At 35.6% G+C, this 15,691-nt stretch overlaps 1 protein-coding gene across 7 annotated transcripts in view; it reads right to left on the bottom strand.

Annotated features, from left to right (window-relative positions):
• The window catches only part of HELZ (helicase with zinc finger), a 148,449-nt gene that overhangs the window by 96,435 nt on the left and 36,323 nt on the right, over nucleotides 1-15,691 (bottom strand). For all 7 annotated transcript variants that reach the window (XM_045837209.1, XM_045837212.1, XM_045837211.1 and 4 more), the window contains 4 exons: nucleotides 7,378-7,502; nucleotides 4,587-4,643; nucleotides 2,492-2,543; nucleotides 995-1,070 (listed from right to left, as the gene is read on the bottom strand). In XM_045837209.1, the coding sequence (XP_045693165.1) occupies nucleotides 995-1,070; nucleotides 2,492-2,543; nucleotides 4,587-4,643; nucleotides 7,378-7,502 (310 nt within the window). The remainder of the gene's footprint in view (nucleotides 1-994; nucleotides 1,071-2,491; nucleotides 2,544-4,586; nucleotides 4,644-7,377; nucleotides 7,503-15,691) is intronic.

A 15,691-nucleotide genomic window follows, 5' to 3' on the forward strand; every position in this document is an offset into this window, starting at 1 on the left:
CTCACTCTATTTGAGAATGTGAGTGTGAATAAAGTTCTTCTTGCTGATATACAAAGCCCTTGAGCTTAAATTATACTATTTATTAAGTTCTCTTATGTTTCATAAAACATGTTTAAAATCATTTGTATTTCTCTTAAGTATGTCTTATGAGCCAAATATTTCTTTGTCTTTCTGTTTTGTTTTAGATTATTCTCCTAAAAATTAAGGGTTGGATATTCTCATTTAGACTATAAATTTTCTTATATTTCCTTTGCATAACCAGATTATGGTCTACCTCTCCTATAACAGGATGCTTCCACGATTTTCAGAATTCACTACTTAGTTTATTTCTACTATAAAATTAAATCTGGTGTCTTATTCAATCATGAAAACTACATATCGAATTTCCCTTATTATCAAAAGCAATCTAGAATAATGAAATTTCATATCTAAAATCCCACTAGTTGCTAGCTCTTATAAAAAGAACTGAAGAGTTCACCTTTCTGAATGTGATTATTTCCACTTTAATACATAATTATTAGGTTCTGAAAGGTTAGCCCTTCAAATACAAATTAATCAATAAGAAGTATGTGAATAAGAGATTTTTAGAAAAGTTATTAAAATAATTTAACATTTCTTCATCAGCTTTTTTCTACTTCAGTTTATATAATTTCAATTACCATAAATTAGGTAAATTTCACATAAGCAGAAGACTAGCAATTAAATTCATCACATTAATCCAACTGGTATTATAAGAGACTTCCAAACAAAGTCTTAACAATCCCCATTTATATCCCTGTTTTTGTAATTAAAAGAAGGCTCATCAATATGGCTTTGACTTTTATTATTTAATGATAATGACCATTTTTTATGGCTTCTCTTTCAAGTTGAAAATAAACCATTTTACTCAATCATTATACATCTTCCTTCACATATTCTCTTTAAAAAAGTGAAGGAAAATTAACTATCCTTTGAATAAAGACATGTCATGGGTTTAAAAAAAATTTCACATTACCTTTTACACAAAGTATATTCCTCGCTGCTTGTGATTCCCCTAGGTGGTGGGCGGAAATGCCAACCATTACAAGATCCTAGAGAGTAATCAGGATATAGTCTTATCATTTGAGGCTTGCTAATAATTCTGATATTTTAATGTGTAAGAAATTCTATAAACCCTCCACACACATCATCCCAGATGATGTAAAAAGAATATGATATATGTGCCCCTACCAAAAAAAGTAATTGACCAATCAAGTGAGTTAAATTAACCATATGAAACTTAAAAAATCACTGAAAGAAGCAGTTACCAAGCAGCTAAATCAAATCTATGACCCTGACTCCATCCTAGCAACCAGTGGGCTTATTTCCAGTGCAGTCTCTTTTCTAACAGCTAAAGGGAGGGTTGGAGGAGTGAGGGGAACATTGGCATGCTTGTCATTTCTTAAGTATGAGATGTGTCTCTATTAGCAATACCTCAGGAATGAGAAAATTATGTATCTTGGAAGGAAATTTTGTGGAACGAATTCCAATACTGCATATTGAGTGAGAAGAAGCCCCACATTACTACCCTTGTTCTTTAGGATTTGTTTGACACATACATGTCATTGTTTAAAGTAATTGTTTTTTACAATTGAAATAAAATTCAAAAAGTTAAATTCTGAGGTAGGAGCTAAACAATAACATTTATTTACTTTTGAGTACAGTGAGTTTTGATTTGTTTAGATAAAAGATTCCCAATAAGCCAAGGAAAATGAGGCTTAAGAAAAAAAGGACTAGATCAAGTTACACAGGCTGAACAGTGGCAAGTTTTCAAGGACCTTAGAGCCTATTTTCTGTTCCCTAACAAGTCATTGTGCCTCCATGCCCCCACCAAAAAATAAAAATATTCAGCCAGGTTGAATTTAAAGCAGTATTTCATCCCTTAGTAGCTATGTCATTGGGAAAATCACTGAACCTTAACAAATATAGTTTTACCACCTCTCAAAAGGATGGAGAAGGGCTCTAAGAGGCCAATACACATTTCTGTGAAAGCCACTAAGCGGTACACAGCATCTAAGAAGCATTCAATGAACGCTGGTCTCTCTTCCCTATCACCTCTAGCAAGAGAAGATTATAAGGGTGCAGAACAATTCAGTTTACAGATCAGAATTTCCAAAAAGTAGTAATTGTACTAGCCTGGGATAAAAAGAGAAGAGAAAAGCCCCCGCCCCCCTCCTAAGGATTGCTAAGGATGAATTTTAAATTTAGAACTACATGGGGGCAAGAGAATAGAATAGATGACCTCTACAGTTAACTCCTACCACCGTTACTCCATCATTCTAAAAAGGGGGCCAGTGGGAAAAATTTGTTTTCATCCACATCTATTTTTTAAAGTTAATTTTTTTTTATTTTTATATTCTCTCCTACACCTCCATTTACAAATACTATAACTCAGTAAATTTTCTCCCAGTAATCAATAACAAAGCAATGCCCAGAATCACAGCTACCAGAAGTTACAGAGTTTGGTACTTACCGTCTTCTAAGTCTTCTATGTGATATCCAGAGAGGATGTTACTAGTTGCTGTCTGCAATTTTTCAAATGAAAGGTATTTTTATAATAAGAAATATCTATTGCACATTGAATTAAACTTGGACATTTTCAGTATTTTTTAAAGCTTGAGTTTGAATACTTAGAAAGTTTTAACATTAGTATTTCAAATACTTTTTGCTCTTTGCTCTATGTTTAACTATATCTAAACACAGAAAAGTAGTACTTGTATGGCCCTCATTAAGGAAACTGACAGAGACTGCCTACATCAAAATTACCTGCTAGCAAAAGAACTGATGTCTAAGTCCCCGGTCCTAAACCCCATGGAGCAGCGCCTTCCATGCACACACTCATTTCACTCTCCTCTTCCTAACACCCAGAGAATGATCAGCTAGCAAGGTGCCTGTTCTGTATCAAGTGAAGCGCCCCCACTTGGGGGCCTGGGAGCACAGCCTGCCAAGTCCCCCTCACTCTGGGATGAGCCCTTCTCCCACAAGTGAAACCAGGGTGGGGACCTACTCACTCTGACTTCCTGGTTTTCTTGACTCCCTTGGCGCAGATAAATGCCCAATCTGTCTCTTGGGCCCTAACTTTACTCTAAGCTCCACACCCATGATTCCAACTGAGTGCCAGCCATAGCACTTTTATTAACTATTCTACAGCATTTTCCGTGCCAGATCACTGTCAGCCACGTACAGACTCACTGTCAATAGCCTGCAACTGCCCCTTTACATAATGCCCCTCACAGAGCATCTGGCACATACTGGGTACTCAGTAAGTGAAGGATGAATGGCTGGATGCACTTCCAATAGAGTATGTCCAAAATAAAATTCATCAACTTTACTGCAAATATCCTCTTTCACTGCTCCTGATCTCAAGTTAGTAGATTCATCTTCCCCAAAGAGATCAACACTGAAATTATAAAAGCCATCTTGAACTCTTCCTCTTCTGTGCTGCTCTGAGTATTCTCCAAATTCTGCCCAACCAGGTGCAGAATGTCTCTTACACTCTCTACTCCCACTACCACTGTTCTAGGTAAGACGTTCAGTACTACTTGTCTCATCTATCCTTGCACCGAATGCCACCCTGTACCAACCTCTGACAGTCTTCACTTAGTCAACCCCGTCCTTTAACCTCAGTTCCCACACTCCTGCCTTCCTGGTTTCCCCGCAAAGTGCCAACCTCTCCTTTTCCTGCCTGTACTTCCGTTACGGCACTACTAACCCAGGCTGCCCTGTGGGTATACTAGTTATGTGCATCTTGGACTGGCCCACCAAATTGTTTTTCATGAGTATCTCAGCTTTCCAAAACCTACAGAACCTTGAACAGCACAGACACACAGTAAATGCTGAACTGAATGAGAAGAAGGAAATGGTATCCCAAGGTGAAATTTGAAACGTCTTGTACCATAGAAAGAATATCATAAATTCTAATTGGGTGTAACTAACACAATAATATCACTATAATTCATATGTTGTTGATTAAATTGGACTTTTTAGGTTGGGCTGGAACTGAATCACTACAATAACTCTACTGGAAAATGCCTTCTTATTCTCAAACTACTTCCTAATAAGTTTTTAAAGACATCCCATTCTTTTTGTAAAATGAGGACTGTGTATAAGAATATGTAAGCTAACAGATCAATTTTAACTGTTCACATTACAAGGATTCTATGCTTACAAAAAAGATATATAAGATCTCTTTAAACTGTACAAGCAAGCTCTATGTGCCATAGCCCACGCTAGCCCTTAAAAATGCTTCCATCTACACAGAATATAACATAAGAGCTAAAACTTGACTTCAAGTATGAATTTAAAGTATCCCCTCTAAAGAATTTATCAAATATACAAAAAGATGGGAATAAAATGGTCATAAAATGAAGGCTCCAGTACTTAAAAGTGTTAGAAGGGAAAGCACGTGGTGTGTTCCCAGCATCAGCACCTGCAGCAATCCCTCCTTTACAGTACGGTAAGCCTTGCTCCTAGCTGATGCCCAAAGATTTTCCAAAGTTCAATACACAACACTTACTAGCAAGACTTAGTTAAACTCTTTCCAGAGAGATCCAGTGAAATAGTCTTACCTCTGTTTCTGTGAGAAGTGTTTTTAGTCTTGTTAAATCTTTTGTTACCATCCCATTCTGAAAGGGTAAATAAAAAAGGAAAAAAAACGATTAGTATATTAGTTCTTTACTATGGAGACTTAATTCCTCAGCTGTTTCTAAGGTTTATCTGTAAAGAAAACAATGCTACTCTAATCTCCTATCCCGGCTACACTAATGGTGATAAAAAAGCTAACCATCCATAAGGAAAGTTAAAAAGGTTAATTTAACAGGACAAAATATACAGTATGCCATAAGACACTGTATTCATCCTCTGTAAGATGATGAAACCAAAAAACAAAAAAAACCCACACTGTTAAACCAATTACACAATTCACTGCCCAATAATTCCTTAAAAAATAACTAAATTATCCTCCGGGGTGGGTCACTGCATTACATTTAGCAGTATACCAAGTATTTTCCTAATTCCTTTTTTTTAACCAAGTATATCTATTTGTATTGAAAACACAACTTCACACCAGATTTTCACAATTTATATCAATTCAAAAGAATAAGGAAATAAAATAAAGTAGGGAATTCATGATGTATAGCAAAGTATACATATACTTTCTTGCTCTCACTGTTCGTCATTGTGATTCCTAAAAACCCAGAGAATTTTCTAACAGTTTCCAACTGTTGAGAAGAGTTACACTATCTCTTGTCTTCCAATTTCTATAATTGCCAACTCTTAAGTTCCAAAAAGTAGTCTTTCGATTACTTCAAACAAAAAACTCTAGAAAATTAAAAGCTACATAAAAGAATTAATCCCAAAGTCTGAATAGAACTCAACAGCTCCATCAGAGTGGTCATGAGTATCAACTTACACACATACCATCTTCAGAAACAAAAGTAATTATTACTTACTTTTGATAAATGTAAACATTTTAGGAAACAAATGGCTGAATATGAGAACCCTATAAAATCATATATCCACAGGAGAATTTTAAAACATAGGCCTGGCGGGGGAGCAAAGGGAAGGAAATGGGGGACATCTGTAATCAGGACAATAAAATACATAAATAGACAGATAAATAAAAAATATTTAAAACATAAACAGAACCAAAAATATTTCCAGGTTCTGTTAAATTATATCTTTAAAGAAAATCAGCCCTCCTGGCTGGCATAGCTCAGTGGATTGAGCTCGGGCTGTGAACCAAAGCATCGCAGGTTCAATTCCCAGTCAGGGCACATGCCTGGGTTGCAGGCCACAGCCCCAGCAACCACACATTGATGTCTCTCTGTCTCTCTCTCTCTGTCTCTCTCTCTCTCTCTCTCTTTCTCCTTCCCTTCTCTCTCTAAAAATAAATAAATAAAATCTTTTTAAAAATTATTTTAAAAAAAAAGAAAGAAAAATCAGCCCTGGCTTATGTAACTCAGTGGATTAAGCCTGTGAACCAAAGGGTTGCCAGTTCAATTCCCAGTCAGATTATATGCCTGGGTTGGGAGCCAGGTCCCCAGTAGGGAGCGTGTGAGAGACAACTACACATTGAAGTTTCTGTCCCTCTTTCCCCCTCCCCTCCCCTCCCCTCCCTCTATAAATAAATAAATAAATAAATAGAGAGAAAATTATTTAGGGGTGGGTGGAGGAGGGAGAGGGCATAAGGGGGATAAATGGTAATGAAAAAAGTACAATAAAAAATAAACTATTTTAAAAAATTATTTAGCTATCCTATACTTTCAAAGTTTTTAAAAGTACCTGCAGTTCTTTTTTTATTTAATTCTTACCCCAAGAATATGTTTTTTATTACTTTTAGAGAGAGAGGAAAGGCAGGGGGAGAGAGAGAGAAACATCAATTGGTTATCTCCTGTATACACTCTGACTGGGGATCAGACACACAACCTAGGTGTGTGACCTAATCGGGAATTGAACTAACAACCTTTCAATGTATGGGATGACACTCTAACCAACTGACCTACCCAGCCCAGAGCACCCCTGAAATTCTTTTATATATATATATATATATATATATATATGTATATATATAGGTAGATATAGATATTTGATATTTCTTATCAAACTATAAGAATCCGCCGATTAAATATCAGTTTGTTTAAGAGAAAAGAGTATCTCAATGAAAGTACTGATGAACTTTCATTTCTGGAAGGAGAAAACAAGAGGAAAAATGCACACAAATTATTTTTTCCCCACATTATTCCTAAGGAGTCAAATAAATAAATCTGTTTTCAGATATTTGAAATTAGAATTTATCACCCTATGATTTCAGTCATAGGATGACTGGAATATAAAACTGAAAGCAACACCCCTGGCTAGTGTGGCTCAGTAGACTGTGTGCTGGCCTACAAACCGAAAGGTTGCCGGTTCCAGTCAGGACATATGCCTAGGCTGCAGGCCTGATCCCCACTGAGAGATGTGAGAGGTAACAAGTCGATGTATCTCTCATGCACTGATGTTTCTCTCCCTCTCTCTCTCTCTATCCCTTCCCCTCTCTCTAAGAGTAAGTAAATAAAATCTTAAAAAAAAACTGAAAGCAACAAATGAACAAAGAGACAATCAAACAAAAGCTTACAGACACAAACAGTATGAAGGTTACCAGAGAGAAAGGGGTGGATGGGGCAGTAAAGGAGAAAGGGGTCAAATATATGGTAACAGAAGGAGATTTAACTTTGTTTGGTAAACACACAATGCAATATACTGATGATGTATCATAGAATTACACACTTGAAACCTATATAATTTTATTAACTATTATCACCCCAAAAAATTTAATTTGTAAAAAAAACACCAAAAAGAAATTGGAACTCATCAACATACCAGGGACTCTCCTGTCAATGACTTGGCAAGAATGTTGGATACGAGCTGGAGCTTCCCTTTCAGCTGCATGCAGCAGAGCACTGTCTGAAAGGCACCACCACCCTGGGCCAGGCCCTCTCCCAGCACTGTCAGAGAAGAACAGCCATTGTTAATCATGTGACATTTAGTACACGTTTTTCTTGATTTTAATATTGGCACACTATCACAAGCATGACTTCCTACACACACACTAAAAAAAAAAAAATCAAGTATTAGAGGAAAGCAGTGGTGTTTCAGCTCTGTCCGAGGCATGCATAAAGACAGAGAGAGAAAAAAAAGAAAACATGGGACAATCCACATATCTAACCCACTAGAGCCTAGAGCCAACAGGATCTCACCAAAATCACAGGAAGAATTTATCTGAAAGCTCTCAAACCTATGATTTCTAGATGCAAAGACTGCTTTTAAACTGCAGATATATATTCAAAGAAGAAAGTTCTCACATTTTTGACAGTGACACAAGGGACCCAGTGTCATTAAAATACTTAAAAATAGAAGCTGCAAATCTCAACATTTAATATTCCTGAGCAATAAAGAATTAGCCTTTACCAAACCAGAAAAGATTAACTAAGAACCCAAGTGCCAAATGGCCATTGAAAATACTACCCAGCCCTGACCAGTGTGGCTCAGTTGGTTGGGCATCATCCCAAGAACACAGGGTCACAGGTTCAATTCTGAGCCAGGGCACATGCCTGGGCTGTGGCCGGATCCTGCATTAGAGCATGCAAGAGGCAAAAGGCTGATGTCTGACTGATATCGCACACCGATGTTTGTTTGATTTCTCTCACACACCGATGTTTCTCTCCCATTCTCCTTCCCTTCCCCTCCCTCTAAAAAAAATAAAATATTTTTTTTAAAAAGGAAATAAAATACTACCCAATTGTTTACAAGTGTTGACAGGTTTAATTTTTTACAGTCACAAGGAGCACATATTTCTAACAATACAGAATATACTCATTTATACACCATGTCATTTGAGATCATTTCTCATAGCAACTGCCAATGATTCAACTATTCCCGGTCTCTTTTTAGTAACTGCGATATTAAGGCACTATAGTTTTCAAGAGCTAAAGAATGTCTCAGGGGAACAAAAAAATCTAAGAATATTTCAACCTCAGGTGATTATGTCATTTTTAAAAAGTATTAAATTATATCATATTTTACAAAGATAGGGCTTTGGTTTTATATAGGGCTTTTATATAGGGCTTTTTTACATAGGGCTTTGGTTTTATACAAGGAATTTGCCAAATCTTATTTTGCAAAAGTTCTCCCATTATATTGATGTTTGACGGTCTCAGTACTTGTCAACATTGTATTTCCCACTTCTCTCTCTTTTTTAGACAAGAAGCAATATTAACATAATTTCTTCCAACTGTTGCCTTTAAATATTGAATATAATTCAATTTATGTCTTAGAGAATCCCACATAAAGAACTATGGCAAAGAAAGAGTCAACAGTTATAAAAACCTCTCCTATTACTGCATCATATAATGAAATTAAATTGCAATGTTTCCAATCTTGTCTCTTATTATCTTTAATTTCTTGAATAAGCTGGAAGAAAACAAAGTATGGCATAGTGTATTATTAAACTTGCATCAGCTATAATGATTGAACTTGCCAAAAGAGATATTAAAAATATTATCTAATCCTGAGCAATTATAAACAAGCTACGATTCCCTGCAAATAAATTCTCTTCCCACCATCAGTGAAGTTCTACTGTAAGCACACACCTGTCCCCGAACTGAATTGATCCTTCATGTCCACTGGGAATTACAAAGGAGGAAATCTGAATAGCTTAGCTATGTTGCTACATTCATGTCTCTACCCCTTATTCTCTACCACTTGAAATACGCATGTTGGGAATAGTTTGGACCAGAAACTGAGTAATATTCGTTCAGCTGTTTGAACAATAACAGCCTGTTAGTGGTTGACAATCTCTGGCTACCAAAAGGAGATTAACAACTAAAATGTACTTGTCCTTGCTTGTAAAGAACTTACCTGCAATAAGAAAGGTAATTTAAATCAAGCTTGAAGCAGTAAATGTTGAGTATTACTGTTTTTTTGTTTTGTTTTGTTTTGTTTTGTTTTGTTTTCAGAAACATGACCATATTAGGTTATTTCTTTTATCAAGTCCTTATTTATTTCTACAATCTTTTATTGAAGAGCTTAGCCCAATCAAGGTATTTTTCCCAAAATTTTCAATAGAAAAATTTTAATGACCATAAAAACTAAATCCTTTAGTCATCAATAAAGTGAAATCATTCACCACTTGGATATAACTAAACTCTCTGAACCAACACTTCAGAAACAGAATCAAAAAGGAAAACAAATTACTTTTATGAATATATACATTTATAATTTATAAATAAATTCCTTTCCTGAATATTGGCCATTTAATTTTTGGCAATAAACTTATTTTCCAAAAATATATTTTGGGGTTGGAGGAGTAGTATATAAACAGACTCCAAACAGTGGAAGACCTAAGTCTACATATTAACCAAAGATTAAAATGTTAATTTCTTGTAAGCATTAAGAAGTAAAACATAAACCAGAGTAAGAACACAGTGGCAAATCTCCCACCCACGTCTATTTGGCAAAACCAGGGTTTTCGCCCAACATTCTCCTTTGCCTCCAAATGTTTCCCTTGCCCTGGCTTTTCTTCCAGTTGCAACAAACAAACACTTTTAGACATGTGGGCTGCAGCTGTTGTGGCATATTATGCCCTTCCTACCAAGGTCTTTTATAGATAAAATGTTGCCTTTATGAAATGCTTTTGGAAAACGAAAAGCCTAACACTGTTCAATGTTATCTAGACCTAGACCCTTCTGAATATTTCAGCTTCAAATACTCTAATATGCTGCTGCTCCTTTTTTTTAATCCCTGCTACCTTGCTCCTTTCAATGTTTGGTCCTTAATTGGATCACAAAAATCTTCATGATCTCCTTGGGTTTGCAATGAGCTTTAAAGTTAAGCCCTTACTGCATATTTTTAGAAGTGCTCTTCTCTTCAATTATAGTTCATTGTAAAGAGGTTTGTACTCGAAGGAAGCTTCTCAATTACTTTCATACTTCAGAAACATAGGTCATTTCTCCTGGTTTATTTTCAGTGTTCTAGTTTAAATTTTAGAACTAATTCAGTGTCCCTCAACTTCCTCCTTACTATACAAACATAAAATAATTATACACAGTAAAAAGTTGACAACACAGCTAAGCATAAAAACAAACCTGAAAACCCAGTTCCCATAACATCACAAAAGGTTTTTATTTTATCATCTACATGCTTGAATAAACTTTTTACTTGAAGTATTGTTAAAATGGTATTTGCAAAAGTAGTCTGTTATACACTGTGTGTGCATGAGAAAGAATCTGCTGTTTACAGAGCCAACTTCCTCTTTAGAAAGAATCCTAATTTCCGAGACGCATTTGCTATACAATTACAGCAAAGTTAACCTCCATTAACTGTTCAATAACTGGATTAAGTAGTTAATTTTGTTTTCCTATTTAAAACAAAATCAATTTAACTGTATTTTTTTATCTTAAAACTCTTCCACTATCATCATTTCCATGTCAGAGAGTCAACATCTTGCCATCTCTGTTGTAAGCACTCAAAGGAAATCCTGATTGTAGAAAAACCGAGATTGTTTTCAAATCCTCTGCTAAGGCACTCCTGTACTTCATTGTTTACATGGTTAATTTGCTTACTGAGAAAAACTCTGACATTTTGTTATTCTTGTGACTATTTTCTTTGCCTTACACTGAACCACACACCCTGGCTGGTGTGGCTCAGTGGATTGAGCACCAGCCTGTAAACCAAAAGGTTGCTGGTTCGATTCCCAGGTAAGGAACATGCCTGGGTTGCAGGCCAGGTCCCCAGCAGAGGGCATACAAGAGGCAATCATGTATGTCACACACTGATGCTTCTTTCCCTCCTTTCCCCTCTCTCTAAAAAAGTAAATAAATAAAATCTTTAAAAAAAGACAGCTTCGATTTCAGGTGTTCACACTAATCTTAATTCAGATCCCCTTTGGTACCCTATTTATTGAGATTTTATGAAGCAAGGTACCATTCACTTTAAATCCTCTCCTTCTATATAAATATAATTTGTTAATGAAAAATTGATACTAATAAATATTTATTCCATGAATTAACATAAAATACATTTTAAAATGACATTCATGACTATAGTTAAAACCCTGAATAAATCAGAAAATATCAAAAAGAGATAATCATACAACCATGATGAGACTCTTGCAATTGAGTTCACATAAGTTCAAAGACTACCGCTTAAACATCTACTGACAAAAAAAAAAAATTCAGAGAATTATAGTCCTCAACTTAAATATTAAATAAACACTCACTCCCTAGTTTGTATCATCCCAAAATTAGTACTTTATAATTTAACTTTTTATTCCTGTCAACTTAAACCTTTAAAACACTTGACAGGAATTATGAGGGAATGAAGAGTGAAAGTCAAGATCCCATTCCACAAAGCCTTCGGTATCTGTTAAAGAACAAAATGTGATACAGCCATACCACGGAATACTATTCAGTAATTAAAAGGAATGAATTATGGATACACACAACCTTGAATGTGTCTCAAATATATGGTGAAGGGAAAAAAGCCATCCTCAAAGGTTATATACACTATAATTCCATTACACAATATTTTCAAATGACAAAATTATAAAACTGAAGAACAGATTAACACTGGCCAGGAACTGGGTATGGGGGAGAGGGAAAGTGGTGAGTGACTATCTAGGGTAGCAATAGCACAAGGGAGATCTTTGTGGAAATGGAACTATCCTGTATCTTGACTGTACTGGTGGTTACATGAATCTAAACATGAGCAAATTTCCAGATTTTGATATTATACTATAGTTATGGAAGATGCAACCAGTAAGGGAAAGGTACATGGGCCCTCTCTGCATTATCTTTACAACTTCCTGTGAATCTATAATTATTTCAAAATGAGAAGTTTTTAAAAATTCCTGTTGGAGAAATAAAGCTTGTACACATAATTTTTTTTAAAATAATTAGTGCAAAACTGGATCTAAAGAACAATTTTAACATGTCATTAGAATGCATTCCTAGTGTAAAAGTCTGGTGAATAGGAAAAGTAGTAGATAGACTAGGGGCTTAAAGGCCCAAATTCCTGTCCCCACTCCAGTAGTGATTATTATTTAAGTGGTCCTGAGCCTCAGTTTTTTCATTTCTAGAATATCCTTTTTCCTTTGTTTCCAAGTTTAGTATGTCAAACAGAATAATGTGTGCAAAACCCTAAAGAATACGCAGGCAAGAGTTTAGTATAAAGAGAAGGAGCATGGCCTTTCATAAAGACCTCACTTCAAAACCACACTACCACTCTGAACTGGTTCTGCACTCTTTTTTTTAAAGCTTTTATTTATTTATTTTTAGAGAAGGAAGGGAGGGAGAAAGAGAGAGAGAGACATCAATGTGCAGTTGCTGGGGGCCATGGCCTGCAACCCAAGCACGTGCCCTGACTGGGAATCGAACCTGCGATGCTTTGGTTTGCAGCTCGCACTCAATCCACTGAGCTATGCCAGCCAGGGCTGGTTCTGCACTCTTAAGCAAATTACTTAAGCTCACAAAGCCTGTTCCTCATCTGTAAAACAGAAATGATATTACAGAGTGGTTAAATAAAATAACGTATTTCAGCCCTGGCTGGTGTGGTTCAGTGGATTGAGCATGCCAGCCTGCAAAACCAAAGGGTCACCGGTCAACTCCCAATCAGGGCACATGCCCGGGTTGCAGGCCAGGTCCCCAGTAGGGGGCACGCAAGAGGCAACCACACACTGATGTTTTTCTCCCATGCTTTCTCCTTCCCTTCCCTTCTCTCTAAGAATAAATAAAATATTTTTCAAATAAAAAATAAATAATGTATTTCAGAGAGCCTGACCCAGAGATAATTCTGAATAAACCATGTTAACTATTCTTAACTAATAAAAAAAAATTACCACTAAAGTCAAAACTCTTCCAAGAAGAAAGATGGGTAAAAATGCCACATTTTCCCCCAAGGAGATTATAGACGGTTCCATCAATCACATATTGGTTCACCTTTTTGTTAAGATAGTCAGCATCTATTCAATAGGGATAGTCAGCATCTATTCAACAGGGCAAATATCACTACAATAAATGTCAACAGATGTCCCACACTCATTATTCGTAATGGTGATTTCCTATATTAATAACACTCTCAGGGTTTAAAAATCCTGCAGTCTTATGGAAAATATTCATTATATTTATGATGACTGAGTTTGTCCTACTACTTACTGCATGTAGTACAACACTCTTTCAGTTGCTAAGATTTTCTTTTGATTTCACTTTCTGTATTTACCTCATTCCACTTTGTTAGTGTAAAAAGTCTAAGTTTCCTACATAAGGAACATGTGAAAGGCCAAAGAAGAATCACTGTTTCATGAAAGGTTTCCTGTTATGCCCAATACGACTCATGTTCAGATCATGAAAACAGACGCAACCACCTCACTACCCAGTGGTCACTGGTTTGGCAACCTTCACTATCTAGAACACAATGAACAGAACGGAATTCCATGAAATGAAAGCCTATGTGGTTTACTTTCAAGATGTCCTTGAGTCCTCAACTCAAAGCCTATTTACTCCTACAGAAGTAGAATTGCAACTTTAAAATTTTATGACTCTGATCAGTTTCTGGTTTAACAATCAACCATAAAAAAACACTGTGGGAACAACCAGGGAAATCTGATTATGCAACAGGTTTTAGATAATATTAGGCAACTACTATCCATTTATTAGGTTAATAATAATATGTTTGTGCAAGTATAGCCTTATTTTTTAGAGATGTACACTAAAGTATCTAGGAGTAAATATCATGATATCTGTAATTATATTTAAATAGTTCTGAAAAACTAAATGAAGTAAATACGGGAAAATGTTACAATTTAAGTTTTGAGAATATGAATATTTATTACATTATTTCCTCTACTTTCCTGTATGTTTTAAATTTTTCATAATAAAAAATTTTCTTCTTTAAATTCCATGACAAGGATTACCTGATCTCCTAATCCTGCCTGAGAGAGTGAAATCAGGTCGGAAGCAGCAAAAGGAAGGAGAGGAAGACAGTTACAGTGAGGCTTGCTGAGAGTTGCAAGGAAGGCAACCTGATTGCCTGACAGGGAACAGACATCAAGACAACACTGTACATAAAATGCAAAAGTGAGGCCTAGAGACATTAACATAGGAGCTATTCCACAGCTATCTGGCATTACAAAGCAGTATAATAATTAACAGAGGTCAAGATTTTTGTCTTGCTCTTTATTACTGACTGACTGCATAACCATGGTACATAATCTTACATAAGAATAAGATCACCAAAAGTTGAAAGAAAAAAAAAAACATATAAAAGCAGAATTCTACAATTAGTAATATATACATATAAAGCTGGCCAATATTTCCAAATGTCTATTCCAAATGAAAAACTTCATATACACTGCTTTTGCATTTAAATAAGCATTTTTCATGTTCTTACTTATCACTTAAATGGTAACAAGAAATGGACAGAATTTCATTAATAAACTCCTCCCTTATCAGAAGCTAACAGATTTTCTACTTTTACACACAGTGCTACCATGAACACCTCTCTGCGTACAACTTCTTCCTTCTTTTGGATTATTTACTTGGGATAGTACCTCAGAAATAAGATTACTGGGTCAAAGGGTATAAACATATTAACAAACTGCATTTCACTTCATACTCCACCAGCACCACAAGAGCATAGCCATCTCACTACAACTTGACCTTAGACATTGGTTCAACTTTCTTCCTGACATTACAGAGGGATAACTGGTATAAAAAAAAAAAACACCTACATATAGTTAGTGTACACAATTTGGTGAGTTTGGACATATGTATATACTCATGGTACTAGCATCACAATCCAGGATTGGATATATAAAAATATCCATCATCTTATTTCCTGGTTAAACTTTTATTTTGGTGATTCAGTAATTGTAAAATAGTATCTAACTTTAAAATACTAAGAAAACCAGTTAATAGAAAAGTGAAACATTTTTTCATGTACTACTTCACCAACAGCAGTTACTCTTATGTGACTTCTCACAAGTCATGTTTGGGACATTGCATGTCTCCAAAATGAGAAGACTACATGAACCTCCACAGAACTCAAGGAAGTGAAAATTAAAGAAAGAGGGATCATTTCTCACATAAGAAGTTGGCAAAATGTCAAGACTGGTTGGTTCCAGTGTCAGTGAGACTACAGG

The sequence above is a fragment of the Phyllostomus hastatus genome, unplaced genomic scaffold, assembly GCF_019186645.2.
Source record: "Phyllostomus hastatus isolate PE091 unplaced genomic scaffold, TTU_PhHast_1.1 phas_contig_210, whole genome shotgun sequence".
In the NCBI taxonomy this organism is placed as follows: Eukaryota; Metazoa; Chordata; class Mammalia; order Chiroptera; family Phyllostomidae; genus Phyllostomus; species Phyllostomus hastatus.